This window comes from Acanthaster planci, linkage group LG21 (genome assembly GCF_054643075.1).
Source record: "Acanthaster planci isolate LZ-2023a linkage group LG21, COTS_SCS, whole genome shotgun sequence".
Taxonomy (NCBI): domain Eukaryota; kingdom Metazoa; phylum Echinodermata; class Asteroidea; order Valvatida; family Acanthasteridae; genus Acanthaster; species Acanthaster planci.
Window position 1 is genome coordinate 685,589 of NC_141797.1, and position 22,018 is coordinate 707,606.

General features: G+C 40.9%; 1 protein-coding gene across 2 annotated transcripts in view; it reads right to left on the minus strand.

Moving 5' to 3' along the window:
• Positions 1-819: 819 nt before the first annotated feature.
• The window catches only part of LOC110982372 (ephrin-B1-like), a 136,487-nt gene continuing 115,288 nt past the window's right edge, over positions 820-22,018 (minus strand). The window contains exons 1-5 of one of the 2 annotated variants that reach the window (XM_087131481.1): positions 8,348-8,484; positions 7,888-8,183; positions 7,429-7,530; positions 6,113-6,250; positions 820-5,841 (exon numbers count right to left, since the gene is read on the minus strand). In XM_087131481.1, coding sequence (XP_086987607.1) covers positions 5,690-5,841; positions 6,113-6,250; positions 7,429-7,530; positions 7,888-8,183; positions 8,348-8,469 — 810 coding nt within the window. In that variant the 5' untranslated portion in view covers positions 8,470-8,484 and the 3' untranslated portion in view covers positions 820-5,689. Of the gene's footprint in view, positions 5,842-6,112; positions 6,251-7,428; positions 7,531-7,887; positions 8,184-8,347; positions 8,485-22,018 lie in introns of those variants that run through there. The other variant, XM_022240725.2, reaches the window with a different exon arrangement.

The window sequence follows — 22,018 nt, forward strand, 5'->3', positions numbered from 1 at the left end:
GCTTTTCTTCAAATTTGTTGAAACTACTTGTGGATGTCTTTGAATGCATTCAAAAACAATGAGATGTCGTTTAGCCAAGTTTAATTCTAATTGAAATTTCCAAATTTTGGACGCAAATTAAATAAAACTACAGGGCATTTAGCCTTACATTTTAATCAGGCCTACATTTGACCAAATCTGACTTTTCCTCAACGCGCACCAAAAAGCTTAATTAAAGAAAATCGAGAACGCTTTGCATGGACCGAGATATCGTTTTGTGCAAGTTTAAGGCAAAACCATTGTGTCGGAATTTCGAGCAAAAATCCAATCAATTTGACAGGAGATTAAGGCGTGTGCTTTGTTAATGGCGTCGAGTTTTGTGTCTGTGAAAGAGTGAAACACTTGAACGCATTGCGCATCGTGTACGCAACGCACCCAGAACCTATATATGGAAAGGCGCCTTTAACCTTGTATTTCAAAGTACATTATTTGCCCAATTGTTCGCTTTTCTCCAAACTCCTCCGAAATGCTTGTTTTTAGATACCTCACAATGTACTCCAACGGCTAAGAGCTGTCTTCTGTGCGGGATTTCCGCAAATATGATTATCAAAGTATGAAGCAAAATTAAATTTGTAAGTGGTTTGACTTAAAATGTTAATCAAACTTTACGTTTTGTCAGACAGCTTCAAAATTTCTTTTGATGCCCCTAAATATGTTCCACTGACTAACAGATGTGTTTTGTGGGAGTTCCAAGGAAACTTAATAGTTCAGTCCTTGAACTCAAATTAAAGAAATTTGCAAGGCTTTGAAAAGACAACATCAATTAAAAACCAAAGCAAGTAAATTTCAAAGGTCTTGCATTTTAATGCAAAATATCTGGATACAGAAAGGCCCAAATTATACAACAAAGGAACCCCTAAACGACATGAATAGTTCATTGATATTAATTCTCATCATTAACATTTACATAACAATGGCCAAACACATAAAAACAATACCTTTCTCTAGGTACCCTGCAAATATATACTTCACTGTTCCGACACAATTGGCAACCAGCTAAAACGTCCACGAAAATGAAGGGACCACAACCATACTCTGCAGATCAATAACTCTTTACCATTTTCTTCTAAACAGTTTGTTGAATGGGAATTGTTCAAAATGAAAACTTTTTATTCATGAATGCAAATTAAAAATGTTCTGACTTTTGGAAGAGCTTTTTTTCTATTGATTTTATATTTGAATTATCCAGTCTCTTTAAACAGACCACAAAAATTCATTGACGCGATTCAGGAAGTCAATTCGTATGAAATACAAATTTCATTTTCACTTGCTTGTCTTAAAGATATGGCATAGTTGACAGTTATGCATAAAAACGAAGTGCAAATCTTCCTAAGGGATCTGTCCCACAACAAACTCAATCAGTTTACGTTCCAGAAATTTTCTGCTTTATAACTATTGCCTACAAATCATGAATATGCAAATACATATATGTAAATTATTGGGCCTCTCCATGAACAGAAAAGGTGGGAACGTTCCGCACAAGTTCCAACAGCAAAATACATACAGCTTTGAAATTTAAACAAAACAGAAAATGATACAAAATACAATATTCACAGTTCAAGAGATTGTTTTTCCCAAAGCACATAAATCCTGTCGAGTGTAGTACTGCATTTATATACAAACAGATTACAGTGAAAGTTATTCTTAGTGAGAATGGAATAAACCAATACCATGACAACGACTATTCCGACAAAACAACAGCACCAGGAGACTTCAGTCCATTAGAAAACAAAAAAGCAACAGAGCCGAAAAGCTTAAGACCAACAAAACTCCAAAAATAAATTGGCATCTTAAACTGACATGTTTATTGTCTGCAAAATGTCACAGCCAAAGTGTTACGGTCAAAGCAAGTAACTTCTACGAATTTTGATGAAACAGCAACACATGACAAATGGTCCACATTGGATACAGGTTGTCGGCATCATCTGCAAAATGAACCTGACATTGGTATGTTCCATTCTCACAAATTAATACACCAAATCTCCCCCTACAAATGCATATTCATTACACTACAGTTACATCACCCATTTTCCCGCTATCCCGCAAATGATACACTCAAGTTCATGAATAAACATGTTGAATAAAAATGACAGCTTTTATATTAAAAACAAGAAAGCAGCAATACCAATAAACAAGACGGGATAAAACAAGATATTGTGTGGATCACTACGAATTTTATCTGAATTAAATTTCTCAAGGAAATACAATTCAGCTGATAACTCCGTCTCTATAGGAACCACCATTAAAAGTGTCAATGAGTGAAAATAATGTACATGTGAGAAAGGCATAATGATTAAAAACTGACTTCAGTCATTTCTTTTCGTTGGTGGCAAATTAAATATTTTAAAGCATGATTCAACTGTGAAATGTAAAATGACAGGACCGATTCTATAAAGAGTTCAACTGGGTACCAGTTAACATCCTCCACAGCACAGTGTTCACCGTTGTTGGTAGCCACGCAGGATTTCTGTGAACAACAATTTTGACTAAGGGGGGTTCAAAAATGGCCCCTGAACATGGACAAAAGCATATCTATTTAGTGCGCATTGTTACAGATCATGTTTCAATAATTCTGTACAATTGCAAATATCCACAAATTCCTCCCCGCACACACACACAAAAAGAAAAACAAACTGACAGACAAATATATATAATATTTGCATAGTATCAAAAAGATGAGATGGTTCGTTTAGTCTAAGGAAAATTCAGTCTTTAAATTGAGTAGTTTTACATAGAAAAGAGCAATCCCTACTTTTAAAATAATGAAAAAAATCAAGTTCTTAATCTATTTACAAAAGAGTCAATTCTCTCTTGTTTGAGAGACAATTCAGCCAGGAACAGTGAACAAAATCTTCCGCCACAATTTGTTTTAACGTCACGTAGGAACACTACAAATCAATGATTTCTGAGAGAGTGTTCAAAGCCCTGCAACGCTGTTCGGGTGAAATATTGTTTGCCGAGCTCTTTTCTTCAAAAATGAACTTACTCGGTAACTGTAGCAACTAAAACATGACATGGCAAACCAAAAAAAGCTTACGCTAGCCTGAGAAGTCCTCTCAAGGATCTACTGGCACTGTAACACATCTTGAGGACCACTGGTGCAGGCTATTAGAAGGAGCGCCGACCAAAATGAATGCTCAGACCCATGGATTAACAGTCTTCATGGGTGTCTGTCTTCGGCATCTTGTGCCCATATTTGAAACAAAGAACTAGGGTGAATAATTCCGAACACTTCTTCACATGACACATCACAGTTGACATACACTTGAAAATCTGTACACTTGTTCTTCTTTATACAAGTTGATGGAAAGGTGTTGACAGAAGTCAGGTCAGCTTCCTTATTTTGCTAACTGTTTTTTTTTTCTTCTTTGGATATTTTTGTTACAAAAATCTACACTTTTAAAGCATTCTGGCTAATTCTCACCCACACCCCAAAAAACGACCAAACTCAAACACGTTTTGACTTGTTCAAGTTTGCGTCCTACCATATTTACACAAAAGACAAGGCTTCATTTTTTTAATAAATAAATGAGAAATATACATCTTTGAAAGAATGAAGGAAAACCAAATGTTACCAACCGGGGGGGGGGGCTTTGCAGTAATATGCATGGGTAAATTAAGAAAAACAAAATGTTGATCTTGCTTCTCCGAGCAATGATAAAACTACATACTTGACATTGTGGGGTTCAGTCAGTGATGTGAACATTTTAACAATGGTGTCCCAACACGTATATTAAGACCATGTGTGACTGGCTTGGCTGTGACTACAAATTCTACTTTCTAAATCAGAGAGAGTGAAGTTAGGGACAAGACGTTTTAGCGTGAAAAATCACTCTGAATTAAGATTGGAAAAGGCTAAAAATAGCCCCTTCCAGTGGAAGCTCAAGTGAAATTTCAATCTTTTGAAGTGAAGAAATTTCACTCCAATTCGTCTGGTCCTTGGTTTCAATTGGAGGGATTGAATTTTCACTCGAATAGTGTGAATTTTCACTCTTTGGAATTTAAACAGTACACAAGCCAATGGCAACCACTTACTAATGGCTTCATGCATTACCCACTGATACGTGTATGACCCAGCCATAGCCAAATCACTCGGACACAGCCTGCCAAAGTCATATGAAATTGGACTTGCAGTGGTCATCTGCATGGAAACCCTGTGTTCTTTGCCGTTCACGGGTTTGGATGAATTTTGTTACTTTTCTGTAGACCTTACAGAATCTGTCCAAAGGGTTACCTTAAAGAGTATTAAGAAAAAAGCACTTTTTTAAAATTTGGTTGATTGTAAAAAATCAGCCTCAAAAACAAGATGTGGCTTTATGTGGTGTTTTAATCTTTAGATGGACTGACACTAAAACAGTTTGTCAGCCCAGAGAGTATCGTCAGCAAATTATTGCTTTGCTTTTGCAGCCTGTTGCCATAGTAACCACTCTTCCTGTAATTTTCAGCCATGAATGTTTTATACAACTTTGAAAAGTGACTGTTAACACAGAGGAAGAACTGTGCAACATTCACAATCAAAGAACAAGAATCTCTGATAACTTCTTGGAATTTATTTCTACCTTGTTTTGAGATAAGACTTACACAAGATAAAGTTTTTTAGTTAAGGGATTTGCCACTTAAAGATGTAAAATCATTGGAACAGCACGATCTGTAATTATTCAAGATCGAGAACTGGTTCCCAAGACCTCATGATGGCAGATATTTCTTCAACAATCTTGCTACAAAACAAATTAACAATTTTGTTTACAGGTACGAGTCTTCGGGAATCTACCAAATAGTCTTGAAGGTAATTTTTCCAAAAATATTTGCTTTTAAGATGGTTTCCAAATGTGTGGTAACAAACAAGCTTTTTTTCTTTCATTTTTTAAATTTTTTTACAAAAGACAAAGACGTACGTAAAACTTCAGCCACATTGGAAGCAGAATTTGTTTTCTTTTTAATTCTACAAAAGCATTTTTGCCCCTAATAATGTAAGCATCAATACAATATAAATAAACAAGTTCTTTTGACATTTCAAATTTTATACAGATTTTTTGTTTTGTCATTTGCCCGAATTCTGTTCAGTGGTTTCAGTCAGGCCAATCCAAGTGGTGTACAGTGGTTAAGTTCCCACTTCTTAACCAAATTAGCTGTGAGGACATACAAATGTCACATAGGTCCTGTTTAGGCATGTCATCCAATGAGGCTATCCATGTCCTCAGACACCATTGTGTCCTCACAAGTGCATAAATACACGTGTTTATGTATACAGACATGTAGTGGCTGGAAAATTACGTCCCTTGGTTTACATGTCATGTGTATGTCCTCAGACCAGAGTCCTTACTTTGAAATGTTCTCACTAAATGCCCTCACACCAATTGCTGAAAGGGTTCATGAAAATATACAACCATGAACACACTTTGAGCATTTTGGGCTTGGTATAACTGCAACCACCTCTTAGCTGAGAAAAGAGACGCACAGATGCAGAATAATGGCGACCTGATCAAGAGACCCCAGGTAAGGTACGCGTAGGCACTGACCAGAAATTGGGCAAAAACTGACCGTCCCACCAAAAATTCAATAAACTCTGGAGGGAGGTTAAGCGAGTCTTATAAAAAAGGAGAATTCTGCAGAGTTCTTTTGCATGTCGTTGTCGTCTGCATCTTCCACATCACGTCATCGTTAACCATCTCAACATCGCTGTGCACAGTCCCAAGAGGAGAAGCGTCCACGAGTGTCTGAGGACGGTGCTGGCATTGTCCGAGGACTGGGAATCGGGGTTGTTTTTCTTGGGCGTCTCCTCAACTGGCTTGTCTGTGATTTCTGGAATTTTTCACAAGTAAACAAAGGGTATTTTCAATAGTGTTTTCAGCAAAGAACTAGCCACACAAATGGATATTTCTTCCACATCCTGATTTTTCTTCTCACGTTCAAATTAATTTCAGCCACATGTTCTATAGCTAGTGTCAGAGTTTTGAGACTTCACAACAAAAAGCGGCTACATGTTTGCTCCCTAAAATCTGCATGTTAAAGAAAAGAAGTATATGGCAGGCATTTCAAGATGGTGGAAACACATCGACCTGTTGCCACTTACTGGGCTTCTCCGTGATTGCTTGAGGAAGGGTGGTTGTCTTGGGGTGTGTCGTGGGTAGTGTTGTGGGAGTGGTCGGCCGGGTAGTGGATCGTGTACGAGGACGCGTCCTCATTGGTGTCTGCCCAGTAGGAGTGGCTTCTGTAAATAGCAACAATTAACAATAAAAGACAATCAACAGAAATTTCACGTTCCCAGAAGAGCATCTGGTTCATAAGTGTGACGCCACTTCAGTTTAACCCACGCCCACTGCACATGCACTGCACATAGGATTACATGCATTGATTGCCGTTTACGTGGAACCGTGGAAGCGGAAGTTAACGCACAACTTCAGTGATTGTCCAGTGAGAGCCCGCAAATCTTGGCACATCCGCCTTTGTGATGAAGTCACTTACGAACCGATAGGTAAGTTATTTATCAAACTTTACAAAGTAACACAATATCAGGAGGTTGTTACTTCTTCAAAACATCTTTAAAAAGACCCACTGGTAACTCCAGAAATCAGAGGTCCAAAAGGGTCACATTTTTGTGTCCCTGTTACATCTGACCTTTGTTATTAGACATGGAAATATCACTGGAATTGATTTCAAACTATTGCTATTTGCTTGGTAATCCGCATTAATTCATCGCTCTTGGAAATTAAAAAATCATATGTCCCATGTAACAGGGACACCAAAAAAATGGATCCCTAATCTGAAATTACATGTAGCTGTGCACACCCAAGCAAAGACTAAATTCAATCCACAGCCAAAGATTGGCTTGAGAATTCAATAAGCATTAGTTGTGAAGGATCAGTTGGACCCTTCAGAGATGAAATGTCGGCAGATTGTCTGACGCGTGGTGCTTTGGGGGGACACTTCACACAGATTTAGATGCTTCAATCAAAAGTGTATTGAAGGATTAAAAAAGGAATAACCGATCTTGAGACCATTCCAACGATTTTGTTGAATTGATTTTGTGATGAGTGCTAGCTATTATATAGCAACATATAGATATCCATTTTGATTGGAAGAAAAATACACACGGATATTGTGGTGAGATTCAAAACCAGGTGAGTCCTGAAACAGAGCACCGATTGGCACTTAAAGAAAACCAAACCCTGGTGAGAACCTCTGAATTTCAAAGTGAATATTTGGGCCAGGAGACTGGCCAAAAATGTTGAGCACATTCAGGCATGGAGAGCGGTTTCAGATCAACCGTACGCTGTCAAATATTGGCTCCGGTTTATTTATTCGGGTGAACTAACAATCAGCGGACGTGTAGAATTCCGACCTAATTCCTGTGTAGTTTGGTCTCTGCAAATCTGACAGGCAACTCACCTGTGGGTCTTGGCCGGATGTGAACTCTAAGTTTCATGTTATGTGTATGGCACAGACCCCTGTTGATTTGATGCAATCCGTCTAACGTGCCGTCTGAAGTTGCTAGAAAAGAAAAAACAAACACAGAAAAAAGTGCGCATCAGTTCATGGTGCGACCGATGAACTATCCACTCATAAAGGGCAAACTCCCAATACTAACACCGATCAGGGGTGCAATTCAAGGAAACCAAGGTATCCAGGAAATAATCACCTGCAGCGTCAAGTCCCTGGGGTACATTTTTCTCCTGCCTAAACACAAATCTTACAATACCTATTTCTTGTGTTCTGGAAGACCTTTTACACATGTATGCGCGCCAAAAAAAACCTTAATGATAAAAGAAACTGTTTGGAAATCCTAAAATCAGGAAAATCCTGATAAAAAAAGCCTGAAATCAAGACAAAATCCTGATTTATACTTACTTATAAAGTAATAGGTTCTGCTGTGTCTGAATGTCGGGCTTCCCGGAAGTGGGGGGTAGCGCTGGAATAACAGAATAAAGGAATTATCCTCGAAGGGCCTGTTGCAAGTCAGCAAGGTGCGGACGATGCCGTAGCTGATGTTGGTACTGCAATGATCGAAGCCAGCCTGCGAGACCTGGGTGAAGGTCAGGTACTCGGCGTACTGCCGGCCCACGGTGGTGTTGGGCGTCTTGGGGCAGTCAATCTCCACCTTGTCATTGATCTCGGCGTGGAGCTCCAGCCCTTCTGTGCCGAAACTGTTTGGAAGAATAAAGTTCAAAACAGAGAAGCCAATTTGAAGTTAGCGCTCATTTCTCAGGGAAGGAAATCCTTGGTCCAATTTCCAGAGAATAAGATCCTGATGCCGAACAAAAATGAAAATTTGAGCTGAGTCTTATACTTTCAAAAACTTCAAACATACGTTATTCTGTTGGGTTTAACGGCGCCACACAAGATGCAGCATTCTTTAATCAGACAGAAACGTCTTCGTACTTCTGCATGGCATAGTCCGGGAGAAAGTTCTTTAACCCAATTCGGAGGCATAAAAATGCTTAGTCAGCAAAAAAACATGCAGGCAATCTCGGTCTGTTCTTCTGTGATGCGCTGAGAGATTATGCAATGATAATTACGGTACATTAACACAGCGGATTTTTAAAAATTCACAACTGATTTGCCATATCTGTACATCTGAGGTGAAAATATTCTCACCACTTTTTTGAAACGGTTACTAATGCAGGGAAACGTACTTTTGCAAGTCTCTCCCCTCGACATCGTCCAATAAGCTTGCACGATAAACATTTTTGACAGACTGTCTGGGAATTTTTACAACTGCCATCATTCATCTCCCACCTCCCATTTCGAAAGAAACATTTCGTTCTGCAGCGATCCCCGATAAAATATCACCAAAGTCCACCCCCCAAAGACAGCCAGGAATGGACCCACCCTTGCCCCTAGCCTGACACATTACAACGAGCTCATCCATCACCACGTTGGATTCCGAAATACATGTGACAGCTGTTTAGTGCATGCAACCTCGGCTCAAACATTGAACTTGGGCGACAAGCTTGTACCCCCCAGATTTCAAGAATGACAGTTGGCAAACTGAACTGAGCATCGTCCGGGCCCTTTCAAAGCATGTAGAAGTAAACTGATGTACCGTGTCATCAAATGAACAATGTATATCCAGCAAATTGTCTACTGTTTTTGTCTCAAAGGAGCCACAAGCGAAGAACAAAACAAGCAACAAACAGACACTCTCTTGTCACAAACTAGAGTTTGACCTAATTCACTTTCTACTGTGGCGACGCACAAATATTACAAAACTGCCCGAATATGCAAATCAGAAAAAAAAGTCTTCCACTTTAAGAAATTCAAAGAAACTAGGCTCCTGTTTCCAATTGCGTCATGTGAAGCAAAGGTTAAAGAACTTGAAATGGAAGTCACGATACAAAGAATTGAAATCTATTTTCAAAAATAAGATACAAAATTAAGATGCAAGGAGCTTAATTACTGCTCGCAGCAATGAACAAAATTGACCAGAGACCAAGGCTGCAGATCAGTTCTGAAATAATCCGCTCTGCTCTAATTGAGCCATCAAGGTATGCCAACTGACTCAGAGCAAACAGTTGGAGCAAACAACAAACAAACACACACACTGGTATTTGCACTGAGCAAACTTCATTTAAGCCCTGGCCCACAGTCAGTTTAGGTTGAAAGGGTAACACAGTAGCGGGTTCCTAGTAGCTTTGTCAAGGGGGGGGGGTGAATTTGGACAGTTTGTTTGACCACATTCCCGGGGACATGTCAAGTGGACGAGGTTTGGATGGGAAGGATTTGGACCTCTGGATTTTGGTGGTTGGCGAAGAATTTAACTAAGTGGGGGATGGAGTGGATTTTGCAGGGAGGGGAACGTGTGTGCACGGTGAAAGGTAAGCAGAGAGAAATTATCGGGCTAGGAGAAGTCTGGAGAAGGCTACATGCGAGCTGGCCATCTAGGATGACATTAGAATTGGATGTTGAGATGCACGGACACAACGGATGACAAATCTGATTCGACCTCGTGCAGACATCGAGAAAAGGAATCCAGGTTAATTTCACCAGGTAAAGTATCACTCTTAAAGATCCACACTATACAAGTTCACTGTATAAGATCAACTCACTGCATCCATTATTGTACATCGTAAAACTTCGTATGTTCTACAAACTTTGCTAAAATGTGCCAACTGTACTGTAAAGTGTAAAATATTAACACATGTGAAAAATACTGTAAATCCCATACATGTGTCTCTTTCAGTGAGTGAAAAGAGGCCGAAACAGCTAAGAGTTATATGTACATGTACATGTTGCTTGTTGAGATGGTAGTCACAATAATCCAGAACTACAACACCGCCCTCCTGTGTTTGAACAAAGCCATGCGAGCCTACCCTCAGGTGGTATGGATACTATAATAAACTTGTATCAGATTTGTAGGCATCAAATTGCTATAGGAACTGTCTCAAAGGAAACTTTTAAAGGCCAAAGTAATGGAAAGCCAGTTTTGGGGAAGGGGCTGCACTAATATACTTAACTGCAACTTTAAAAATGGTCAATTTTCTAAAACTTAATCGATTTGGCCGTAGCACAGTGGATGAGCTGCACTTCTGGAAAAGTACCACGTTATCATTTTTTTCCATAAACAACACTCCACCTTTCTCATGAGTCCGGCAAACAAAAAACTTCCAACAGCTAGCTAGAGGACTGAGCAGTAACTGAACACATCAACACAAAAGACTCTTGACTTCAACTTGGAAGGAAAACCACAGGGAAAAGCACACACTTCACCAGACTGCTAAATGGTCAGTTCATCTAGCACAGGGAAATGCAAACAGATTTGGATTAAGATAATAACAAAAAGCTCTAGAGAGCCAAGTTCAAACAACACCTCTCCCTGGGTGCTTTGACTGCACTAATCTGGTTTTCATCTGTCCTACAAAAGGGTTTTCAGTCAGAGTTTGCCACACTTCTTGCAGCTGAACACTGTAAACTCTCTGGTCTGGTCCCCTCAGTTGACTGGTGTTCTCAGAACAAAGGAGCGAGAAGGATGACAATTGAAAGACAATATTTATAATCCCCTGCTTCTAGACATAACAAAGACTTTGCAACCCCAGCTGATCCCCCTGTAAGCCCCTCTGTCAACAATAACACCCCTAATTGCTTAATTGACTCCAAGCTCCCCCTTGAACCATTTACACAGCATAATGGGAAATTCCACAGTGTGAAGGAGGGGTGTGTTTTTAATTACCCATCATAAGGCCAGAGTCATTTACAGTAATTAGCTAATATGAAACTCCTTGGGAACCAATGATACTGGAATGGTTGGACAGCTTGAAATTAGTACATAAAAACAGAAGACTGATTGAGTTATTAACTCAAAGATTAAGAGCAGTTGAGAGTAAACAGGCTAAAAGGCAAGACCAGGTGTTTCCGACATAATTTACACCAATTCTCTATAAAACCAAGCCAACAGGCTGAAACATTCACGTACAGTTTTCAAGACAAAAGTCACCGTTGTTTTTTAGTTTGTAAAAATGAAAAAGCAACAAACTTTCTCCTCACAATTTATCGCTCTACACAACAAAACCACTCGGAACCTCACGGAAAAAGCAGCGGATCAGGGAGCCTACATGGCACCCCCGGCCCAACCCAACAAACAAATAAGACCTTATCTGTCAGCGGGTAAACACAACAAGGGAGTGCATGTATAGGGGGTTAGAAGCTGACACAATTTACACCCCTGCCGCAGGTGTCGTGTCAGAAGATCAAATCTGCATTGCAAGGCACAGTGTACAAGAGGTTCTTGGCTCGCTCCCCGATGACGATAAAATTTACCCAAATTTACCGGTGCACCGTCTGATTTATCAGCTTCTTGCTTTCCTTCGGGTAATTTACACGGTAGTCTGATGAGTGTTGAGACCGTTCGGCCGGGAATGAGGGTAAAGTTTGGAATAATAGGGTAACGGGATAGCGTGTCAGGAGAGTTTGCGATCCAGTTGACGAAATGATCTTTGAAGAAAAAAAAACCAAACAAGAAAGAAACGAAGAATCAGTAGCCAGCTTGCATCAGACCATTAACTGAAGAAGTGAACATGTCAGGATATGCTAGTCTAGAGCTAAAATACTTCCAAAACAAAGTCAAACTTAACAAATTCTGGGTCCCTGAGAATAGAAGCGATCTTAAAATGGATGGCTCTAGATTTTGAGATCGTCAGTATGATGTAAAAATAAATATGTTCGAAATCAGCAATGTTGATTGTCGTATTTGAATTCAGTACATCAAAATCTGGCTGAAGCAGGCAACTTTCCAAAAACTACTGACCATTGTTAGCAATTCTGCAATTTTCTTTTGGCCACAAATTCCAATTTTTGGAGTTCACTTCTTACATTATAAACTACATGCAGAAACAGTTCCTTGGTGGAAGCACGTTCACATGCATGTACATGTTAGACGTACAATGTTGATATGATTGAGCAAAGTTTGCAGGATGTGATCTGTGAAAGTTCTGTGCAAGCACCGTGCCTTGGTATTCACACCTGGCATCTGTCAGCAAAACAGATTGAAACTTTTACAGATGACTGAAAATAAACACAATGACTGGCGTTTTACGTCAAATAAAAATGCCGCACTTTGTAATTTGGGGGGGGAGCCAATCCACCCAGTGGAAGCTTTTCTTGGCAACTTCAAAACCCTTTTCCATATTTCATCGCCTACTTATTTAGCCACCGGCATCAAATTTCTCCGCCCCTCAGAAAATTCTCTTGAGCCTGACACTTTTCAACTCGCCCCCCCAAGGGCCAATAGGTTTCCTATCTCTGTCTACCTGGGGACAATTTTTTATCCAACCTTTCTGTGCTTATTTCACACCTAGTGCCAGTTTGCTGCAGAAGCTCAGGACTTGACAGTGATGTGAGGGGCTTAAGGGTTGGGGCCAGACAGGTGTTGAAGGCTAGATTGGGGGAATCTTGGGGAAAAGGTGATCATCAACATGGGGTCCAATTTCACCCAGACTACCAGTACTAAAGCTAAAGAACTGTGAATTGCCCAGTACAGGAATTTTGCCACCTAAAGCAAATTGGCATGGTAGCCTGAGTGCCTTAAATGATGAGTTAAAGAATGGTTGATTCTCCGTTTCCGCTTGGAAATGTCCAACCTTTTCTTTAGTTTCTATCTTTGAGCCAAACATCACAAAATACCAAAATATTAACAGTCATTAATAATTATGGCCTACAATCGTTGGAAAACCTCGATAACATCAACAATAGACGACCTACATTAAATTAAAATTAAAAATTGGCAAATTTTAGCTGCAAAAGTAAATTTGTCTGCACTAAAACCCTCAGGGCTTCATCAAAATGCACTTAAAATGAATTCACTGAGATTGGAAGGATCTCAATCATCGAGGTCTTTCTGGTCCCTGCTAAGCTGGAGTTCTCTCTGCTAAGCGAGAGTCGGTTAAGGAGCTTCAAGAAAATTCCTTGGTCCCTGCAGGTTAACTGCTCCGTCGCCAGATTAAGGCGTCTGTCAGGACTCGGTCCAAAAGGTCACTTCTCAGAGCAAACTTGGGAAATTGGCAAGGGAGGTGGCTTGGGGACTTGGGATGGAACTCAGGAGGGAAAACAAAAACCTGGACATCTGGTTGGACAAAGGCCCTGTGGGCACCAACAGTCCTCTGCTTTGGGAGCCAATCTGTCCAACCAGGCTGCCCTATCTGACCTCAAGGCAGGATGGGGGAGTTTGCTTCCAGGAGCTGTTATAAATATCATTCACAAATGTCCACATCTGGCCGTAAATTTATGCACAAAAACTTCCACGTTATTCCTCTACAGAATCATCAACTTTTCCCCCACGAGCAAAGGCAACTAAGCTTAGCTTCTATTTCATTTAAGTCGTTTCCATACCCGACAGAAAAACTAATGGAATTCGCTTTGCTAAGATCACGGATACAAAGTAGGGGCCCACATAACAAGATCCATGCATGTGGGGCGGCAGTAGCACAATAGACACATTATGAATCAAAAAACTATCAAGGGGAACTTCAGCCCTCAACAAGCTAAGCATACATGTCAAGACTCTACTGACATCATTTCCATGATTTTGTTGAACCCTGCATGAACCAGTTACTGCACGTCTTGAAGCTGGCTCTTTTCACCATTCAAACGAAACAGCTGTTGAAAAACCCAGAGCCAATTTAATGAAACCAGTAGGTAGAACGTCAACTAAGCACTCTTATGTGCCAGGGAAATACCAGAGAAGAACTGATGAACAGGCAATACCTTTCCCATTAATATTGGGCTGATGACCTAAGTTAGCCAAGCCCAAATTTGCCCCAGTTAGTAGACTTGAGCACGCAGAAAGTCCACAAAGTTGCTCCCAGATGTAGCTGACGGATTTTTTTAAGTAAGGCACACTCAAGTAACTCTGAGAGTTCAACAGACAATCTCTCTCATCGAATGAACCGCTGTTCAGTTAACAGACTCGGTCCACCTAAACTACTCCACTATCACTGTCTCTTTGGAACATCGCTGGCGGCGGAATGAAATCTTAGAAAATGCTTTCCTGGCTGGAAGTATGCGAGGTCAAGACAGACAGCCCACCCCTGACCATTGCAGGGCGGCCAAGTTTTTACTTTATTCAACTCCTACGGACTGGGACAACAGTCCCCAGACATTCCCGGCAGCAAATGAGCCGCACTATCCGCAGTTTAGAATGGGGGTTTTCTGAGGACATCCAGCTTCAATGTTAAGTATCTGGTAAGAGATACCATGATAATGGAAACAAATGGTCCGGAAGGTAATCACAGCATCTGTTCCTGGTCTGACTGGACTTAAACAAGTCCATTCAAATAGCTCTGGCAGTTTCTGTCACATACAATTTTTAAAGACTGTATGCTTGGTACATTTGACACAACATGTGGAAAAACTGATAATTGTCAAGTTGACTTTGTTGCCCGTGGCAAGGAACGTCGATAAAATGGTTCTGAACAACCAACATGAGACAGCAAAAACATTCACTGAAGTTTTCGCTTCCAGCTTCTTCTAAAAATCATTACTTCCTCAAAGACAAAGACTACTAGAAATGGAGACAAGAACAGGGGAAAAGCAAATATTGTTATTCATTAAAAACACTGACACGAAAATAAGAACACAGATCATGGAAATGGTTAGGCACAGGTACATGCAATTCCAGCTTTCAATCTCAATTTCTTTTTTTTCCATAGCGCAGATACAACATATCCTAACTCCAAGAACATTTTTTTCCTTTCATTGCCACATATAAAATTTACTCCTCCACACTGCACTCAAGACAGGCATCAATTCAGAACAAAGTAGTTCACCATTTTCAGCATCTCAGAACTGAAGAAACAGTCAAAATCTTCTTCTAGAAAATTTATTTATTCAGCCCTTCAAAACTTTAGAATAAATTGTTCAAATCATGCAAAACCACTCAGGACAATACACTGTATAGTTCCCTATGCTTCAGCTTGAAAAGTCAATATTTTTGAGTCTTAAATAACAATTACAGACTGAACCCACACCGGGGAATCATAAAAGCGGGACGTAATTCATTCTGTTGGCTCACAAAGCCAAATTTCTGGAATAGGCCTCGTAAATTTGTAAACTGTCGGAGTTTCAATTGAGGACCCCTGGCTTCAAAACAAGCTTTAAAAAAAATAGCCAATTGGATTCTCCCACTGACCCACAACCTTCTTGGATAAGATTACTGCCTACTGTAACAGAATTATTTTGGAATTAACCTCGATGTCGGGCCGGCGGTAAATTTTGCATAATTGAGTTGCGGCTTTTCGGCGCGCCGGCCCCTTTGAAACAATGGGGCGGCTGGGTTTTTGAGATTGGAATAACGCATGATATTACATGGAACAACTTGGCAGGGAGATTTTGAGAGGGTGAAATGCCGCCTCTTTATGAAATCCTCCGAGAATTGTCAAGAAGCATTGTGTACTGCTCCCATAGAAAGAGGACTGGACTTTTTGTCCTCTTTTTCCAAATATTCGTTCAAGTTAGACAAGTGTGGAATCAGTTTCCTTACTCCTTCACCCCGGGGTTAAATTTGGAAGTAAGTGTTATATACCTCACCAAAAAAGAACAATAAAATCACAGGACATTTTTATTGCAAATATCCACAGGCAAATATTCCTTCCAAACGGATCTCCATTTCCCCAATCCAAACTCCGCTTATCGACAAAACAACAGCCTCCCGTGGTTTTATTCGCTTTTCCTGCCACTCCGACTTAATTACAGGAAAGTTTAATTAGCTTTTAATTGATACTGAAAAGGGTTACGAAATATGACAAGCGCTGCCCAGCTGGGTAGAACCTGCCTGGTGGGAGGGGCCTTGAAAGGGCCAAGGGGCGGGCTCAACTTCTCAGTCACTTGAAGATACATGTTCTTACCAAAGTCCAAGCTTGAATGAACAGAGGTTTTTTTGAAAAGCAGGCTTTGAAAAGTGTCATCTAATCTGAAGCTGTGAATAACACAATTGAGATCAAATTTGGCTTAAGTTAACTCCCAACATTTCCTGACGTTCACTACCATTTCAAGTTTTACTTAATCAGATTCTCACAAAAGTTTCAATGGGAAGTACACCATGTACACCATCCAAAACTAGATCCTTCTTCCACAAAACATTTTTTGAAAAGGATTTCTCTGAAAAAAAAGTTTAAAAAGGTCAAAGTCCCACACTTGAAACCAGAACATCTTTATAAAAAAAGCTTCTAATGTTCTCAATTTCATACAGAAACAGTGCCAGTAACGTGAGCCTTTTTCCTCTGAGTTCCAAGACCAAAAACCTTTTCGAGCCAATCCCTGTTCAAACAACAGTCCAGCAAGGTCCCTCCAGCCTCACTCCACCCACACCTGGTGCCGGCCTCCAGCACCCCACAGCCTTGACAGCCTGTGTGGCTCTGATTTGTTTGGACTAAAAAACCAGCAAAGCCCCCAGTCCTTCCTGAACAATCATCACCAGGTGTTGCCCGGTTGCCATGGTGACCCCTCCACCTGGTATCGCATGTCAATCAAGGGGAATATTCAGAGGATGGTCAGTGGAGATGAGCTAACAGCTAAGCCATTAAATACCAACTGAACAGGAGGTTTTTAAGAGCCTACTTCAGTTTTATATCACCTTGGTGATGACACATTTTTTTACCTCGCCACAAGGACACCCTATCTTGGTCATAAAAAAGATGGTCCTCTAGATGGGTAAAATTGTCCAAGTCTGGTCAAAACCCACAAGAATATCTGTTTCGGCTTTTATGGTGCTGAGATGGTGACACATTTTAAGTCGCCTCACAAGGGCATTTAAGTGTATGCCATACAGGCACTGTAGGGGATCTGCAAACACATCAGTCCTCTGGTGGTTATTGGCTGTAGTAGTCTCCATTACAAGTCCCTGCAAGTCTCTCACAGATCATCCAGTCTTAAGCCCAGGGCTTGTGGTTGCAAGCAGTCTTGTAGTCGAGAAGATCACAAGACCAGACACAAGACCATACACGAGACCAGACATAAGACAACGCATACGACCATGCAGTCACAAGTAAACACAGTGAACAATGACAAAGGAATGCTTTTGTTGCAGCTCGTTTGAATAGCTTGTGACTTGAAATCAGACCGGAGGTCTTGTGAAGGTCTAAAGCAGTCTCCAGAACAAAACTGGTCGTTTTAGCTAGCTATTCAAATGAATGGCAGAAAGAAAAGCTCTTCTGTGTCGTTCAACCAATTACTTGAGACTGGACTCGTTTTATACAACGGCTCTGTTTATGAAGATTTGAGGACAACACAACATATCCACAATGTTTCATAAGCAAAACGTAGTTCATAAACCACCACATTGAGGAAAGTGGGCTTCCAATACCAATACAAAGTCAGGGTTCTCCAAATTGATTTTAAAAGTAAAACCTATTCAATTTCTTCTCCCACATAAATTATTTCCATCTAGTGTCCATTTGTATAAATTATGATTCCAGGGATAACCTCTCTCTGTGACTGCAGCTGGCAAACATCAGTGGGAAGAAATCCCCACTAAGGAACAGCCACATGCATGCAATATGGAGCCCACTGAAGCAGGACAAAACTAAGCATAAGACATAAAAGCAGTCAAACTTGTAAGTTGATCTGGGTTCAGCCCCGGCAATAGTCATGGACCGATTCCAGAGACAATAAGCCGGCGACCTCCCCTGGGTTGCGTCAACACATGTTTCACACCCCCCCAACCCTAAGGGAGAACTTCATGTTGGCCAGGTTGATGTCAAGTTTAATACAGTACAAGCTGACTGGAAGGGAGGGGGACAAATATGTTTCAGTCAGCAAAGTCAAAATTCTTGTCCAAATAAAAAAAAAAATTGTATAATTCTGCACCTTCTTCATAACTACATCACAATTCACATCAAGATTCTAAAACATTCCCCCAGAAGACAAGCACACTTTTACAGAAAAAAACACCCATCAAAGTTCACACACAATTTATTTTTCATCCACAAGGATTGCAGGTCTAGTTCGGAATTTTTTTTTTTCTTCAGAATTTGATGAGATAAATGACCCGGGTATGTAATTTAGCAAAGCAAACACACTGCTGACATGACATGTGGCCTTACACAATGAACCTTGCACCACAGTCCATCCATCAATTGAGCCCCATCACTCTAGTTCTGGGACTCACTTTCAAGGCATGGGTACGGTCCGGGGGCTTGGGCAAAAATGAACAAAATGAAATGAATGTAAGAAAACAAGCAAAAGTAAAAAAGACACGAAAGTGGATGAAGTTCACTAATCTCCATGAAAAACAAAGACACCCCTTCCACCCCCCCTCCCCAAATCCTGGGGGGCATGCCTCACATTCCTGCTCGAGTGCCAATGTTGCTAAACAAGCCTTTGTTTCACAGAGACCATTAGACGTTAAGCACAGCAAAACCATGTTTAACCTAGCAGGAAAGAGTCGCTTAAATTGTTGAACTGATACAAACCTCAAAGCCTAAACACCGGTTAGCAGGTCTGCATTCATGCCAGGGATTATAGTGCTTAAGCTAAAGTAGTAAGCAAAATTTCCGCGCAGAGCATTCGGTAGTGCCATAAACCTGGTGCCCAGATCAAAGGGATCATTCCTCCCTACACTTTTTACTGTCCAGTTTGGTCTGTGGATAGCTACACCTACATAAGAGTGAGTGGCAACATTGGATGTCACAAAGCCTTGTGGGTTTCATGGACAGATGACACAGCTGTTGTTGTGGGTGGGAAGTACTCTGTAGACAAACAGACAAGCTAGCACTTGTCCTTATAAATCAAGCACATTCACCAGGAATCCTCCTTCTGGAATTAAAACAAAGGCTGGCATAAACCCTGGAAATTCCTTTCTTTGGAATCAGAAAAACACCTTGAATGCCAAAGGAATGCGGTAAATACATTCCCTGCTGTGTTGGAGTCAAAATTTCTGCCCAGCTAGCCATCGCTAAAACCCCTTTTTCACTCCCTAGGCAATCCATCACTGGATGACAGCAAAGAACTCCCCAAACAGCCAAACAAGATCAAGTGATGCATGGTATCCATGGCGATCCATCTTTTTCATCAAGATGCCACACTGACTGGTACAGCTGAATTTGCTTTCCATTGCAAACGAAAACAAAATTACTCAAGATTACGGCCTAAAGACTAATTTTGTGGTGTCCACTCAAATTTCAAATCCCCAGTAAGGTACAATGTTGTTTACAATAACCCTTGTATAACTATGCTGCCCTTCTAGTCTCTGCCAAACCATGGAGCAAGGGCCAAACCTACAAACATAACCATCTCAAAACATGCTGATTTGTAAAAAAGGCACCCCTAAAATCAGAACCCTTAAGGATGCGTTCCCATGGTGATCCATCAACTCCAAATTCCTCCTTGATCCCACTCTCCTCGCCATCTCAGCCACGCCCCGCTGCATCGCCACGGTTGTCAGCATCAATCTACTCACCGCCTCATCTTTCCCCCTCTGAGGTCAAGATGATCCCCAGACGGAACATCTCCTCTCCTTGCTCGCTCCAGCGGGCTCTTCAAGAAACGCTCCTATGATGATTTGACCTGATTTCATACTAATTCGTCGATTAAACCCAACAGCCCATTCCCTGCTTTTATTTTCGACCGGAATGGAGATGAACTCAGAACGGATGAAAGGGATTTGTTTTAGATGACCTTTTGATGGGGCCACGGCAGAACAATTATTTGCTCATTTGAGAGAGTAATCTCCGTTTCCATTACTTTGATGCATTTGGCTGGCTGCATCCAGAGAAAGTTGTTGGTAATAAAATGTTTACTCAGACATGGAGAAAATGAAAGGTCTGGGTCCAAACTTCTTCTTCTCGTTCAAGAAGACCGGCTTAAATTTAACTCTTTTCTAAAAATAAAGATGCATGTTCCTCCGTTCAATCCTGAGTAATTCTCTCCAAAATAACATGCAAGGTAACGAGCCAAACTATGCTTTTGCCAGAAATCGTTGGTAAAATACATAGAGGCAGACATGCAAAAGTCTACGACATTTAAGTGCCAGTCCTTTTTAGAATTTCATTTTTTTGGTTTCCATCAGTCAAGAAGACTCAGAAATTAATTTTTATGCCAAATGGCTGATAATACTTTTATAAGGACCAGGGGGAGGGGGCGGGTATTTTTTTTTGGGGGGGAACAGTATTCCATCTATTTTTCAATAACATTTCCCACTCCCATCATCTCAGAGGAAAAAGAGAGTGTTTCCAAACAGGTTTTAGCGCCCCATCTGACAAAAGTCTCTCTGTTATATCATAGCTTTGAAGGTTTCCCAGGGTCAAGTCCACCAGCCATTATCCTCAACCTTCACACCAGGGTTTGTTGCCAAAACAGCCAGGAGACGAAAGAGAAAACCAAGGGCCCCGGGTACAGGTGCATCTCATCAACCGGTAACTAAGACAGAATTCCCAGACGACTGCAAAATGAGCACCGACGAACACCGAGGTAACGATAACGCAAATTACATCTACCACATCATCATTACCCCTGCTCATCAGGCATATCCCAAACCATCCCCATAGAAAAATCCGAGGACAGATGAATTTAGCTGAAAAAGCTTTCAGAAGGGTCAAATCTGAAGTAACCATGCACTATCCAAGATTTCAAGGCACATCTGATTTTCGATTCCTGGAAAAAACAGTGAGCTTTCAGCACCAAGATTTCGAATGATCCATCAAGTTGAGTGCCAGTAAGGCTCACATTAAAAAATAACTCTGCAAGGTGAAAGTAATGGGCTAGGTTTGATCATCGTATCAACATTATCCACCTCAACTAACCCAAGCATACTGGTATCTTTAATACTCTCAATCTGAGTCGCCCAACATCCTGAAGACAATTAATTGAAACCGTTGCTCAGCACATTAAATATGGTAAGCAAAAAATTGACAACGAACCAGTCACAAATGCTGAAAATCATGCACAGAATTTCACCAGTGACAATCTAGTTTTTCTAAACATTACTTTTTTATACTGAGGAGTGTGCCTTTATGAGTTTCTCTATGACAGGCACACCATGTGATGTTTCAAAACAACCCTAGGCCAATTCAACTGATAAGCACAGAGTTGTGCTAAGCATTGAACAAAGTTGCTCAGCCCACAAAGTGGTTACCAGCCAACACGCAATACGGTGTTCATCCCCACTGACTGGTGCTTGGCAACACTTAACTTAGTATGAAAAATCAGCCATTTTTTCAGCTGCCCGAAATTCGGTCCAGGTGGAAGCCATCACTGCAGCTCGGAACTCTAGAACCAGACAGCTCTGGAGGAAATGGATTGGGGCCCTAGAATGAGCGGTGATCACACTGCAATGGAAGCGCTGATCTCTATTGGCCTTATGGTTAGCAAGGGTCAGATATGTCAAGGCATGCGGGAATGCTTGGCTTTGGGGGAGAGGCCGGTGTCTGGCGGAGCTGGTTGAGATATCCTGGTTAATTGCTGAGCTAAAATGTTAAGGATGGGTCTGAGTACCAATCCGGAGGTGTTAATGACGCTGGCCTGGGCAAATATAGACTTGGGGAGGCATTTCTGT